Genomic DNA, 16,561 nt, shown 5'->3' with positions numbered 1-16,561 from the left:
GAAATGCCGTTGTGCTTTGACTGCTTTCTCGTCAACATCTTCAGCTGGATAGAGATATTTTAAAAATCAAATATCTGGTTACTGTGTAAGAGTGTTGGAAGCCCCAATTAAACACTTGAAGGGGTGGGAATGAGATAGTCCAAAGCCACACTTTTAACCAAAATTATTTTTCTGCTAGTTCATTTCTTACATGTATGGGAAAGCTAATAGCAAAATATTATAAAAATTACTCAAGAAATGACATAAATACACACCGAAGAAATGATACCGCACCTAATAGCATTGGACTTTAAACCTTTAATACGCTCTCCTGTAAAATTTTCTTTGTGTGGCTTACGACTATATCATTCTCACACCTTCAATTGATCCTCTCATATAGTCAAAGGCTTTCTGATACCTCACTGTCGTCTGGATCTGTAATTAATCATTATTTTGTAGATAAACTCTTAAAATGTGCTTTTACTTTATATTCTCTCATTTAAGGTGAATATATCCTATTTTATTCATGTATCTTAATTCTTTATCTTTTGTTCTATAACTATTTGTTCAGTCATCGAACAGTGCGAATCTCACTTTTAATAACTCGTAGAATAATTTTAATTTCGTGGGTCTATTTCAGAGGTTGTAATCTCACCAATACTCCATTCTCACTATATCTTCCCCTGCGAATCTTATTTCTAAATTACTCCAATCTTACTTCTTTTTTTTTTCCTTTCCAGTCTCATCGTAATTATTACTCTTACTTCTCCTTTTCATTCTCATATTAATACTGCTTCAATCTCATTGTTACTTCTTTCAAATTTCATCTCCTGATTGCTTCAGTCTCATCGTTAATCCTTTAACTTCATCCCATTATTAATTCAATATCATTGTTATTTCTCCCTTTCCATTATTATTTTAATATCATTATTATTTCTTCCAATTATTAGTCCAATCTCATCGTTACTTCTCCCTTCCAAATTCATCTCATTATTACGCCATTTCATCGTTATTTTTTCTTTCAAATCTCATTCAATTATTACTCCAATCTCATCGTTATTTCTCCCTTTCAAACTGATATAATTATTACTTCAATCTCATCGTTATTTTTTCCTTCAAATCTCATTCAATAATTACTCCAATCTCATCGTTATTTCACCTTTCCATCTCATCTAATTATTACTCCAATCTCATCGTTATTTTTTCCTTCAAATCTCATGCAGTTATTACTCCAATCTCGTCGTTATTTCTCCTTTCCAATCTCATCTAATTATTATTCCAATATCATCATTATTTCTCCCTTAAAATCTGATCCATTATTACTTTAAGATCATTGTTATTTTTCCTTTAAATCTCATTCCATTATTACTCTTTATTTCTCTCAGGTCTCATGTACTCTATTTCTCCTTTACAGTTTAATCCCATTATTACTTATTATTTCCCCCTTACAAGTCATTCCGTTATTTAACATTATTTCTTCCTTACAACCTTATTCCATTATTATTTCAATATCATGTTATTTGTCACTTAAAATCTCAACCCATTATTACTCCAATCTCATCCAATTATTACTTCAACCTTATCGTTATTTCTCCCTTACAATCTCATCCAATTATTACTCCAATCTCATCGTTATTTCTCCCTTACAATCTCATCCAAATATTACTACAATATCATCGTTATTTCTCCCTTACAATCTCATCCAATTATTACTCCAATCTCATCATTATTTCTCCCTTACAATCTCATCCAATTATTACTACAATCTCATCGTTATTTCTCCCTTACAATCTCATCCAATTATTACTCCAATCTCATCATTATTTCTCCCTTACAATCTTATCCAATTATTACTCCAATCTCATCGTTATTTCTCCCTTACAATCTCATCCAATTATTACTCCAATCTCATCGTTATTTCTCCCTTACAATCTCATCGAATTATTACTCCAATCTCATCGTTATTTCTCCCTTACAATCTCATCCAATTATTACTCCAATCTCATCGTTATTTCTCCTTTACAATCTCATCCAATTATTACTACAATCTCATCGTTATTTCTCCCTTACAATCTCATCCAGTTATTACTCCAATCTCATCGTTATTTCTCCTTTACAATCTCATCCAATTATTACTCCAATCTCATCGTTATTTCTCTCTTACAGTCTCGTCCAATTATTACTCCAATCTCATCAAATTATTACTCCAATCTCATTGTTATTCTTTCCTTAAAATCTCTTCCTGTTACTCTAATCTCATTGTTATTTCTCCCTTATAATCCCTTCGCAATATTATATTGCTTAAATTCCGACATGTCATCATACTGAGGCTGATAATATCGATGGTTCACAAGCCTGTACCCGTACTGTGGTTGATTCAATGTGCTAAGGCGCTGTTCATTTGTTTCGCAGGCAAGTGGTGCCCGACGCGGCGGGAATGGCCATCGCCGGCGGACGCACGGGCGGCGGCGAACGACGCCCGCCGGGGAGTGCTGTACTCCTCCGTCTTCCTGGGCAGCCCCGGTGAGTACAATGGTACGTCTCACAGGCTTCTTCATTGTCACAGTGTACGTCACGGAGGATCTCACCACAGCGGACAAGAAACAACAAAGCAATTTCTAAGACTTTGATTACTTACACTCAGTTCACATAATAATGCTAAGCTTGTAGTCGCATTGCTTAATTTGTTAATACATTATCAATATATACGTGATGGAGTCAATAATTTAGTGGACTACAGCTGTTGTGGATATGGATGATTTAGTTATGACTTCTTATTCATATCACCTTCAAAAGAATGTAAATTCCCCTTTCTTCTCTCGGTACAAATCAGGATTAATATAATACAGTCGTGAACGAAATATGAAAATGAAGTACTTATTGTAATTGTGCAAGTAACTAGGCTATATTCCATTATATTTATGGAAATATGTTGCTAGTACCATGGTCTGTAGTTTCTCCGTAATTTCTTGTTATGATTATTTTTACTAAAATATGTCAGTTTTTATTATAAAAATAACACCACGATTACATACTCAATCGAAATTCTTTCTTAAGCTTAGGCCTAAGATAAACGACATGTGTCCGATCTATTTTGGTAGACGAAGTTATCCTTTAAACAAATCGAAAACTTCTTAAAGAAGTTTATGGTTTGAAGATATCTATTTGAATTGTTTTACAAAATTAGGGTAACTCTAGCCATTACGGAAACATTAATAAAAGAAAGTATTTCGTTTTACATATATTTAAGTGCACTTTTCTCAGGAACTATTTGACATACCTTAATGAAATTTCTTCTGCTTATTTTTAAGGATAAATTCTTCAATTTGTAGCTAAAGTTATAAATAAATAGGTCCATGATTTATTTTTTATTTTAAAATTACTATTTTTATGACAAAAAGTTAACCATTCCTGAACAAGATATTAATAATTATTTTTTCTTTGAACTAGTATGAGTCTGATCATATTTTAGGTTTGAATTTTCAGAAATATTATTTGTCACAAAAAAAAAAATACAGCCGTAAATCGAACAGTGTCTGAGGAAAGGACACCTAAATATGTGCAAACAAAAAATAAATTAGAATTCAGGCCCTTGCATTTTTTGCATAATTCTCTGAAAAAAGTTTATTATATGCTTGAAATGCATCTTAAATTTTTTTTATTTTAGTAAAATTTTATTTAATTATCTTGAGTTTTATTAAAATGCAAAGGTTTTAAAATATTTTAATTTACAAGTGATCTAAGCAAGCTCAAACTATCTAGTGTCCTAACGTAATAGGTATAGTTTAGGCCTATATTTCATTATAAAGAATTGATATTATCTCATATTGCTTTAAAATTTAAATTTAGAGTCATGTTCTTGTCAAAATTATATCGGAAGGGACTGCAATATCCATGTCGTTGAAATCTGTGCAACATTAATTAAACGTACCTATCCATACCGTACAATTTATAATAGAAGTCAGAAGTCTTAATTCGTGAGATTGGGAAAATGAGTTTTGTGTGCAATGCATCCCAAGTTTTAGCTTTTTCTTAGACCCATAGTGAATATCTTTATTTTCTTGTCAGTTTTCAATGGTACTTAAAGAAAAATAGCACACGTAAACATAAATAACATTATAGATAATTTAATTTTTTTGTGAAACGCTTATAATACAGTATGTAATGAAGTACTTTTCGCAACCAGCCACACTATGGGATATGTCACCTATGCCCAAGTAGTTGGCATTTCACTAGGGGTACAAAAAATAAAACGAAAGACAAGGGGGCATATTTTTAGTATTTTTTTATATTATTTCTGGTAACTATCGATATTTCTACGCTGTTTATAATCCAATATAGATGTAGACGTTAAATTATATATTATTGTGTATAACAGGGACTCAAACCCACTAGTCCATGGTGTTATTGACTCTATTTCGTCTATCAAATAAGTTTTGTATTAGCATTTCATAGATGAGACCTGTAAACTCGACAGAAATCCAATGTAACATAGGAGTATGCGTGTTACGTGCTTGAATAATGTTACATTTTTTTGTTATGTTTAAATGTAGCTATATATAACAGTTATTGCTATAACATTCAGTCTACTGTACGTTTGTGGTTAAATCCTTCCTATCAAGCATGATTGTATTCTTAGAAAGTAAGGTAGTGTAGTAATAGTTTAAATGTGGAATATTGGTATAAGTGAATTTTTTGTGTACGATATGAACAACATTTCAAACAAACTGCAAAATATAGTGACCGAAATACATTTTAGGTGTTTTGAAGTGTTTGTGTTTAAAATACAGTAGAACTTGGTTATAACGAAATCCAAGGGACCTTGAAAATTATGTTGTTATAAACGAGTGTCCTAATAACCGAGATTCATGTTATCAGTCTAGTGAGGTGGAAAATGAAAAATGATAAACATAATTAGGCTTATTTTAGATTTATGTATTCACTTTTAAGCATACCATGAACACAATAAAATACATGTACAATTATAAATACAGTATCCTGTATTAAAACAGTTTGTTCATTACTCACCAAACTTATTTACTGAGGAGTGAAGTAATCAGTCATTTTACTCTGTTGTCTCCTACTTGCCCAATATACACTTTCTAAATTAAATTCTATGTTAATTATTTCAGTTGCAATTCCACTGCTCCTTCTCCTAGCTTCATACTCCCTCCTCTAGCGTCATAGAAATGTATGGCTTCTAAAGTGTCACTCACTTCTTTTAGTGGCCATACTGCGTTAAAATGCGTGCACTTAGTGAAAACTTCCTGTCGAAACTGCAGGTACCATTAATACCGCATGAATTCGGGCAGGTTACAATGGGATGGGGAATCTGCCTGCATTCCAGAGGTCTATGATAGAAGGGAACAGTAAAGGATTTGTCAGATTTCAGCAAAATATTTCTTAAAATACTTTGGTCCTTAGAAAATTGAAGACTTTATTACAAAAACAGCCCTAGTCATTTTTAATGAAATTCAGTTAAGGACACATTTGCTACTATTTCAAATGTTTATAGACTCCAAAAACGCCTCTTGTCAAGTGCAATAGACACGAGGATGAAACAACAGTTGAACGGAAATAGCTGACGTGTTATTCTTTTATTTTTTATTGTTTTCCTGAAAAAACAGCAATTTTTGACAAGGGTTGTTTTTGTAATAATGTCTTCAATTGTATTCCAAACTGAGGTTGAAAATGACGTTATATGCGAGGAAGACGTATATGCGTTTGTCGTATTGAGCAAGGTAGAAAAGTATATGTCTTATGGGGAATTAGTTGCGACCACAGAATATTTGACATTATAGGCGAAGTGTCGCACAAAACGAGGTCGCTATAACCAAGTTCTACTGTATATAATTTTGTATGTCAAAAGGCTTCTATTTGTATTTATATATTTTTTAAAAGCTTTGGAATTATATGTCCGCTTTACGTTATTGTATCTGTCTTTAGAAGTTCATCAAATTATAATTTTTACTCTTTTGGTGTAACGAAGCCTAGCTTACAACTATCTGAATATGGTATCATTTAGAGGAGCTTAGATAAGCTTATGAATTGTATGAAGCCGTCTTAACCATGCATAGGCTACTATTCTCATGAATTAAAAAATCTCTCTTCCTTTGAATGCCGTGCACTTTTATTATTTTTATACATTCCGGATTTTTTCCCTTCCTTCCCCCCGAATTTCCCTTCCCTGTTCGCCGCATTCCTACACAGACTGGCCGTCCTGGCGCATGGTGGAGCTGCCATGTAGAATACGCAGGTCTGATAAACTGAAAACGGGCGCGCATGTATCTTCAGCTCTTGCGGTCGTTATGGTAACCACCCGCATTCCCGCCTTGTAACCATGGCAACGAGCGATGGCGCATGCGTTCTTGCGTGGCTTAAACATCAAAGAACAACTGTAGATTTCTCTATCTAACAAATCGCGCGATAAAATATGGCGATGGACAGAGATAGCGAAAAGTGATGGCGGTTTTGTGGAAGGAGGGGGGGGGGGAGAGAAAAAGAGTGCATGAATATTATAATTCCACGAAAACACGCGACTGAATGAAAAGGGATATTGGTAAAACAATCAATACCAAGTTACAATAACCCTTTGAGGATGCTTTTGAAATTGATTTGTTCTTAATGAGGTGTATTTCAAATCGAAAATGATAAACCCAGCTACGTGTCCATTTACTAGCTATTTCTGAAGCGTGATGAACCTGGAGTGCTTACAGCTTGCTTGACTACAAAGAAATGAATCTACTTCCCAACGAAAGAGACAGAGATACAGCCCATAGCGTAGTCGATAGTCAGTTCAAGCGGTTGTTATGGTAACGACGCCTTGTGTTCAGGATCCGAACGACCGTTGCGAGGATCCGTGTTTTCCAGTGCAATGCTATAAAAGAGACTATGAAATTTCAATGTCACGTAAATCAATTTTCATTCTTATAGAACACAATAACGGTGTATAACGAATTATTGGCTTATATATTTACACAATGGCATTCGTTTTGATTCGAGTGGTATCATTTTTTAGCTGAATTCGGGGGACCCGGATTTGATTCCCGACTGAAAAATGAAGTTGGATGTGTGTTTCGGTATGGCATAGTTGCGCCCCGCGGTCAATTGGGAGGCCTAGGCATGTCATAATTGCGTCCCGAAGAAATCAGGTAGCAGAATGGACATGACATAGTTGCGCCCCGAATAAATCAGGTAGCAGAATGGACATGGCATAGTTGCGCCCCGAATAAATCAGGTAGCAGAATGGACATGACATAGTTGCGCCCCGAATAAATCAGGTAGCAGAATGGACATGACATAGTTGCGCCCCGAATAAATCAGGTAGCAGAATGGACATGACATAGTTGCGCCCCGAATAAATCAGGTAGCAGAATGGACATGGCATAGTTGCGCCCCGAATAAATCAGGTAGCAGAATGGACATGACATAGTTGCGCCCCGAATAAATCAGGTAGCAGAATGGACATGGCATAGTTGCGCCCCGAATAAATCAGGTAGCAGAATGGACATGACATAGTTGCGCCCCGAATAAATCAGGTAGCAGAATGGACATGGCATAGTTGCGCCCCGAATAAATCAGGTAGCAGAATGGACATGGCATAGTTGCGCCCCGAATAAATCAGGTAGCAGAATGGACATGACATAGTTGCGCCCCGAATAAATCAGGTAGCAGAATGGACATGGCATAGTTGCGCCCCGAATAAATCAGGTAGCAGAATGGACATGACATAGTTGCGCCCCGAATAAATCAGGTAGCAGAATGGACATGGCATAGTTGCGCCCCGAATAAATCAGGTAGCAGAATGGACATGGCATAGTTGCGCCCCGAATAAATCAGGTAGCAGAATGGACATGACATAGTTGCGCCCCGAATAAATCAGGTAGCAGAATGGACATGGCATAGTTGCGCCCCGAATAAATCAGGTAGCAGAATGGACATGACATAGTTGCGCCCCGAATAAATCAGGTAGCAGAATGGACATGGCATAGTTGCGCCCCGAATAAATCAGGTAGCAGAATGGACATGGCATAGTTGCGCCCCGAATAAATCAGGTAGCAGAATGGACATGGCATAGTTGCGCCCCGAATAAATCAGGTAGCAGAATGGACATGGCATAGTTGCGCCCCGAATAAATCAGGTAGCAGAATGGACATGGCATAGTTGCGCCCCGAATAAATCAGGTAGCAGAATGGACATGGCATAGTTGCGCCCCGAATAAATCAGGTAGCAGAATGGACATGGCATAGTTGCGCCTCGAATAAATCAGGTAGCAGAATGGACATGGCATAGTTGCGCCCCGAAGAAATCAGGTAGCAGAATGGACATGGCATAGTTGCGCCCCGAATAAATCAGGTAGCAGAATGGACATGGCATAGTTGCGCCCCGAATAAATCAGGTAGCAGAATGGACATGACATAGTTGCGCCCCGAATAAATCAGGTAGCAGAATGGACATGGCATAGTTGCGCCCCGAATAAATCAGGTAGCAGAATGGACATGACATAGTTGCGCCCCGAATAAATCAGGTAGCAGAATGGACATGACATAGTTGCGCCCCGAATAAATCAGGTAGCAGAATGGACATGACATAGTTGCGCCCCGAATAAATCAGGTAGCAGAATGGACATGGCATAGTTGCGCCCCGAATAAATCAGGTAGCAGAATGGACATGGCATAGTTGCGCCCCGAATAAATCAGGTAGCAGAATGGACATGGCATAGTTGCGCCCCGAATAAATCAGGTAGCAGAATGGACATGACATAGTTGCGCCCGAATAAATCAGGTAGCAGAATGGACATGGCATAGTTGCGCCCCGAATAAATCAGGTAGCAGAATGGACATGGCATAGTTGCGCCCCGAATAAATCAGGTAGCAGAATGGACATGGCATAGTTGCGCCCCGAATAAATCAGGTAGCAGAATGGACATGGCATAGTTGCGCCTCGAATAAATCAGGTAGCAGAATGGACATGGCATAGTTGCGCCCCGAATAAATCAGGTAGCAGAATGGACATGGCATAGTTGCGCCCCGAATAAATCAGGTAGCAGAATGGACATGGTATAGTTGCGCCTCGAATAAATCAGGTAGCAGAATGGACATGGCATAGTTGCGCCCCGAATAAATCAGGTAGCAGAATGGACATGGCATAGTTGCGCCCCGAATAAATCAGGTAGCAGAATGGACATGGCATAGTTGCGCCCCGAATAAATCAGGTAGCAGAATGGACATGACATAGTTGCGCCCGAATAAATCAGGTAGCAGAATGGACATGGCATAGTTGCGCCCCGAATAAATCAGGTAGCAGAATGGACATGGCATAGTTGCGCCCCGAATAAATCAGGTAGCAGAATGGACATGGCATAGTTGCGCCCCGAATAAATCAGGTAGCAGAATGGACATGACATAGTTGCGCCCGAATAAATCAGGTAGCAGAATGGACATGGCATAGTTGCGCCCCGAATAAATCAGGTAGCAGAATGGACATGGCATAGTTGCGCCCCGAATAAATCAGGTAGCAGAATGGACATGGCATAGTTGCGCCCCGAATAAATCAGGTAGCAGAATGGACATGGCATAGTTGCGCCTCGAATAAATCAGGTAGCAGAATGGACATGGCATAGTTGCGCCCCGAATAAATCAGGTAGCAGAATGGACATGGCATAGTTGCGCCTCGAATAAATCAGGTAGCAGAATGGACATGGCATAGTTGCGCCCCGAATAAATCAGGTAGCAGAATGGACATGGCATAGTTGCGCCCCGAATAAATCAGGTAGCAGAATGGACATGGTATAGTTGCGCCTCGAATAAATCAGGTAGCAGAATGGACATGGCATAGTTGCGCCCCGAATAAATCAGGTAGCAGAATGGACATGGCATAGTTGCGCCCCGAATAAATCAGGTAGCAAAATGGACATGGCATAGTTGCGCCCCGAATAAATCAGGTAGCAGAATGGACATGGCATAGTTGCGCCCCGAATAAATCAGGTAGAAGAATGGACATGGCATAGTTTCGCCCCGATGGACATAGTACACACGAAAGTGATTGTCATAAAATAAAATACTTAAAAATATTACAATGGTAGCTGCATTGAAATCAGTAGGCCTAGCGCATGATCAATTTTGCTATTTAAAATAACACTTTTTTTTATTGATCACACACAATAAATGAACTGCATTTTTTTGTTTCTACATCGATATCTTAACCCTACGGTACAGGGTTTCGAAAATTGAAACTTAGAACCATTATCAATTATTAACTCTTCACCCTTTTCACTAAATTTAATATTCATTTTAAATTAACCTCACTATATGCCACAGACGGTGTGAAAATCACTAATAAAATGTCAAGACTGCTAAGGCCCCTATTCCAACGGCTCACTCATTTGAATATGTCAGTTAATAAAGTACTACCAACTTCATGGTGTTCATTTTAACGGTAGGCTATCGATAATCACTGCATAAACAGTAGAAAAACAGTTAATAAAATACTGCGAACTTCGTGCTGTTCATTTTAGCGGTATCGATAATGAATATTAAATCGAATAAGAAATCAATAAGGTTGGTTGATTACGAGGCTCGAGTTTCCGTATTGTCTTTTTCTCTACCTATTTCATCGGGGCGCAACTATACCATGCCCTTTTCTCTACCTGATGGGAACGGGGCGCAACTATGCCCACAAAACAGGGACCCTTTTTTATCTGCTGCATCTTACCTGACCGTGGGACACAACTATGCCCTGCCCGTGTGTTTGTTGCCTTTTCCATCTTCATCGTATGACCAGAATGAATGATGTTGGTTCGTGACCCTTACGGTTGTTTTTTTGTTGTTTAGTCAACTGTCCGAAGACAGGTCTAAACCTCCTCATAAGTGATAGCAATAAGGAATCACTCATGAAGCAACTAGGCCAGAAGATAATGCAATAGGGTGGCCAGTTCCTTTCCCCCCTCCATTGTATACATCGCCGACTAGTAACATATTACACTAATCAGACTTCAGATGTATACAGACAATTGTTTTTCCTCTGACACATATCGTCAAGTGAGATATACTGCCTGATAGTAGATGTACATATCAGCCAGAACCTCAATCAGAGGAAATCCCTACGGTTGTCAGGGTTAAAGTGTCGACGATCCCATACAAACCTTGATTTGTGGTCCTTACCATACATATGAAACCTTAATTATTTAGATTATCATGAGGTATCCTACCTTCTAGCTATGAAATTGGTTTAAGAATTAAATTATAAATATATATATATATATATATATATATATATATCTCAAACTATTCGTGTGGCACATGAACGGGGCAAATTAAATACATAAGCGTAACCATGGTGATATAGAACTCGATGACAATACAACACAGTAATGCTTTAAAAGCTCAGATTCTACACCAAATTGAAAAATGTATATTCAAATCAGATTTTTAAGAGAAATTAGTGTACGGGTATATTTCCAGTGTGGTCAAATATAGCCTACATAACACCAATTAATAAGATTGTCAATTTAAAATAATAAAAACAATAAAGATAATTGGTTTGAGCATATGACACATTCGTAAGCCAAAATCCACCAAAATTAAAATTGATAATATAGGGGGTAAAGTTGAAAGCATCCTAAAGTTTCCATACAGTATCCGATCAGGTGCTGCGATCTTTACGACTGTTCCTGAAGTTATAGTCTTTGAGAACAGGTAAGTTTTGTCCTTAGGTAGGCCTAGATTGTAACCACGTAAATCGATAAATTAAAAGAACAGATTTAATCAATATTTCCTTCTGAAAGTGTCGTATGGTAAAATAGAAAACACAAATAAATTTTGCAATATGTTAAAATCCAGAAACATCGATTACTCAATAAATCATTTGTTTCTTTAGGCGGAACAGTCCATATTTCTTACCATGAAGTTCTTCATTTTCATTATTGTTATTATTATTTTCTTCCTATGTTTTATTCAATATTTAAACTGACCAAATGTTCTTCTATTGAGATCTTCTGACTTTTTAGCATTTTAATGTCCATTTTAGTCGCCAGGAAATAAGTTTAAATCCCTCATACCACGAGCGTTAACTGATTCTGGAAATTTCTAATGCTGACAATAAAGTATAACAATATTCCAGACCTATTTAACACGACTGACAAAGAATCTATCGAAGAATTAACTCCATTATGAGGAAGGCATTTTTCAAATATAAGACCTCATTAAGGGTGCCGATCCTTTTGTTTCTTGGACGGTGCCTGTGACCTCTAAAAATTGAGAGCCTGAAGGGTCACGTGGTCTTGTAACAAACCCTCTGATTGGGCAATCCATCACGCCCCCACACGGTACCCTGTAATTGGTTCCCATGGAACTTGGGGCTAGAAGGTATTGTTATATCACACTGCAAGGAAGACAGAGAACCCTCTTTAGTATAATTGTTACGTTGGTAACGTGCGATGCGCCATCACTCAGCATGGAAAGAAAGAATCCTTTCATTCGTATGTGTTTTGTTCCCTTTAACCGTGAGATTGTGGTTAAGAAGTTACGGGCGTTAAATATTTCCGTAAGAAACCTTTAGTTTTTCACGATTGCCTTATATATAAACTTCTGAGGATGGGTATTTTGTCGAGAATGATTCATCTCAGAATGGAAACAGCAGTTGGTGAAAAATATTCCACTCTGGAATAAAGGTTAGCATGCTTGACCGTGAAACGAACGTCCAGGTTCAAATCCTGGTAGGGACAAGTTATATGTTTGAGGTTTTTCCCAGGTTTTCTATCATCCCATTAAGAAAAAATGCTGGGTAACTTTCGGAGCCTTACCCTGGACTCATATCACCTTCATCTCATAGGCTATATAACTATAGCAGTTGAAAAAAGCATCGTAAAATAACCAATTAAAAATAAAATATTCGCCAGAAATGTGTCTCAAAATTTAGCTTTCGCAAACTCGTTAATGAACTTTTATTCTGGCAGAACGACGTCTCTGTAATAACAAATTAATAGCAATAATTTACTTTCATGATTGAGAGCGTTCCCTATCAGGATTTTGAACTTACGAGAGTATCTTAACCCTAAGTTCGAACTAAAACCCACGAGTATGATATGTTCATATATGCACAAGTAGGCTACCTTTCAGCACTACCACAGTATAAGAGGAATCGGTAGGAAAAATCCTTGTCGGCACCTTTCTTATTGTTGGTACTAAATTCAAGCATAGTAAGGTCTAGTTCTCAATGAATCCAACTATGTTGCTAGTATCAAACCACTATCAAAATATTATTTATTTTATTGGTCAGTAATACGAATAATCTTGTATGTATATTATCTATCATTAATATTATGTCGCTAGGAAGTTAAAATACTTATATCCATTGTTGACGTTCATGTTCGCACTTCACCGCAATGGACGCCATGATGTATTATGTTGTACTTGGGTCAATTCTACCAACATAAGCCTCAAACAGTGACTTGAACGTTAGCGTCAATTAGTGAATATTTTCATGATGATTGCATACGGAAGTAATTATTATTATGGTTATATTGCCATTCCTTTGCCTCATGTCTTTAAAATTATTAAAAGATGAGTAATGAATGTTTTCAGTTAATATTAAATTATGCCAGCCTGTCGTAGATGGAGATCCATCTGGTGGAGGTTCCAGATAATCCACCAGGTTTCGTGACATGCGCACTCAGAATTTGTTCCCACGGAATGGCATAGGTGTCTTTTCTGTATGTTCTCTATACTGTGGCACTACACTCATTTCGCTGACAACTCACTCACTGCATTGGAACTACGACACATTTCACTGATACTATCCTGATTTCACTAGCACTTCAAAAACATTTCATTATTCAAATACTTTTCAATGCGACTATAAACTATAAAACTTCACTGAAGGGGAGATGGTTTTATTTTATAAATCCAATATAGGCCTATATAAAAATAACCAAACAACAAGTTATACATTAAACGGATAATAATAATAATAATAATAATAATAATAATAATAATAATAATAATATAAATAAATAAATAGACAGGGTTTGGAATTGAACGGGTTACGTCAGCTTCTTGTCTATGCGGATGACGTGAATATGCTAGGAGAAAATCCACAAACGATTAGGGACAACGCGGAAATTCTAGTTGAAGCAAGTAAAGCGATAGCGTTGGAAGTAAATCTCGAAAAGACTAAGTATATGATTATGTCTCGTGACCAGAATATTGTATGAAATGGAACTATAAAAATCGGAGATTTGTCTTTCGAAGAGGTGGAAAAATTCAAATATCTTGGAGCAACAGTAACAAATATAAATGACACTCGGGAGGAAATTAAACGCAGAATAAATGTGGGAAATGCGTGTTATTATTCGGTTGAGAAGCTTTTGTCATCTAGTCTTCTGTCAAAAAATCTGAAAGTTAGAATTAAAAAACAGTTATAAGATTACCGGTTGTTCTTTATGGTTGTGAAACTTGGACTTTAACGTTTAGAGAGGAACAGAGATTAAGGGTGTTTGAGAATAAGGTGCTTAGGAAAATATTTGGTGTTAAGAGGGATGAAGTTACAGGAGAATGGAGAAAGTTACACAACACAGAACTGCACGCATTGTATTCTTCACCTGACATAATTAGTAACATTAAATCCAAACTTTGAGATGGGCAGGGCATGTAGCACGTATGGGCGAATCCAGAAATGCATAGGCCTATAGAGTGTTAGTTGGGAGGCCGGAGGGAAAAAAAACCTTTGTGGAGGCCAAGACGTAGATGGGAAGATAATATTAAAATGGATTTGAGGGAGGTGGGATATGATGATAGAGACTGGATTAATCTTGCACAGGATAGGGACCAACGGCGGGCTTATGTGAGGGCGGCAATGAACCTCCGGGTTCCTTAAAAGCCAGTAAGTAAGTACATGTCAATAATTTCAAGAGTGGTCTCACTTCTATGAATCCTATAATGCTAAATCCAAATTTGTCATTGTCTTGGTCAAGGCTGATGGATACAATTTTGTGAGTCGCTTGCCTATACATGAGACGAACTCGAGCCATTGTGTAACTGGCGTAGATCCGCCGCCCTGTGCAGTAGCTGATCCACTTTCGAACATTAGCGATGTTCCGGGCATGGATGTTGTAACGCGCCCAATGCCTAATGGAGACCTCCATTGTCTTGGCCGGCTCCCGCTCTCCTTCAAAGGATCTCGAATTTCTCACTCTCCACCCAGCCCATTGTCCGGAATTCTTCCACCTGGGGCCGGGTCCCAGTGTCAATTCTGCAGCGCCATTCCCACTTTATACATAAATGGCAAATTTCAGCTTGCACTGTGCCCACTTTTGTATACACTCAGTTTTTAATTTTCAGTTTCATGACAATCACGAATGTAGCTTTTATGTCAGTTTCAAATACTTCCGTGGATTTGAATGCCGTCTATGGGAAAAATATTCTGCATTGATTTTACGTGGTAGGTTCAAAAAATTCTCAGAATCTCGTAATCTCCATCAAACTAAACATTCTGCGCGGGATATTTTAATGCCAAGATTTGAAAGCCACTTTACAGCGAGCTTCATCATCCCAGGTAATCATTATCATTAAATGACGTTTGTTTGTTCCTATGCATTAATGAAACGTCGCAGTTGAAAATGCCATGTTCAGAACAACCAGTGAATATCAAATTTTGTGTTTTGCTGAAAAAAAAAAAAAAACCTTCAGAGACATTAAGGGTGCCTGAAAAAGCATATAGTAAGATTCACAGTCTGTCTGTCATGCGAATGGAAATCGAAATCATTTCCTAAAAAACAGAAACTCTATCGAGACAAGAGCGAATGGAAATTCAAGCTGGAGATTTGTTTTGATACTAGGGATCTCGCCCATTAAGGATTCTTTTCAGATAGTACCGTAACCAAAGAAAATTACGTCGAAATTCTTTGTCGCTTTCGGGATGCAGTGAGAAGGATACGTCCGAAAAGATGGATAGGAAAGAGTTGATTTCATTTGCACGATAACGCACCAGAATATCGATCGTTGCGGTCAAATAGTCCCTTGTCAAGTACAATGTAACAGTTTTGGAGCATTCGCCATATTCTACGGACTGTGGAAACCACCAAAATCAAATTCCATCGCCGATAATAAAGGAAGAAGTCACCAAAACCAAATGGCTACATATAGCCTTTAAAAACCAAGCCAAACGATGACCTTATCAGAACCAAATTATAAACTTACTAAATTCAAATGACAACCACATCAAAACGAAATGACGAACTTATCAATTCCAAATGAGAACCTTATGATCGAATGACAACTTGACAAAAACCAAGTGACAACCTCAACAAAACTTAATTGCAGTCTCAGGAAAACAAAATGACAGCATTCGTCAAAACCAAATGACAATTATGATCGAAACGAAATGAGAATCATCGCCAAAACCAATTGACAATCATCACCAAAACCAAATGACAATCATTACCAAAACCAAATGATAATCATCGCCAAAACAAAATGACAAGCATCACCAAAACCAAATGACAATTATCGCCAAAACAAAATGACAATCATCGCCAAAACAAAATGACAATCATCGCCAGAACCAAATGAAAATCATCACAAAA

General features: G+C 37.4%; 1 protein-coding gene across 9 annotated transcripts in view; it reads left to right on the top strand.

The window, feature by feature from the left end:
• hth (Meis homeobox homothorax) overlaps window positions 1–16,561 on the top strand; it is a 1,486,930-nt gene that overhangs the window by 837,820 nt on the left and 632,549 nt on the right. For 6 of the 9 annotated variants that reach the window (XM_069816537.1, XM_069816531.1, XM_069816538.1 and 3 more), the window contains exon 9: window positions 2,392–2,514. In XM_069816537.1, the coding sequence (XP_069672638.1) occupies window positions 2,392–2,514 (123 nt within the window). The remainder of the gene's footprint in view (window positions 1–2,391; window positions 2,515–16,561) is intronic. The other 3 variants (XM_069816539.1, XM_069816535.1, XM_069816533.1) reach the window with 1 other exon arrangement.

Source organism: Periplaneta americana, chromosome 17 (genome assembly GCF_040183065.1).
Source record: "Periplaneta americana isolate PAMFEO1 chromosome 17, P.americana_PAMFEO1_priV1, whole genome shotgun sequence".
In the NCBI taxonomy this organism is placed as follows: Eukaryota; Metazoa; Arthropoda; class Insecta; order Blattodea; family Blattidae; genus Periplaneta; species Periplaneta americana.
Note: the sequence above shows the minus strand (reverse complement) of the source record. Positions and strands in the feature narration are given on the sequence as shown.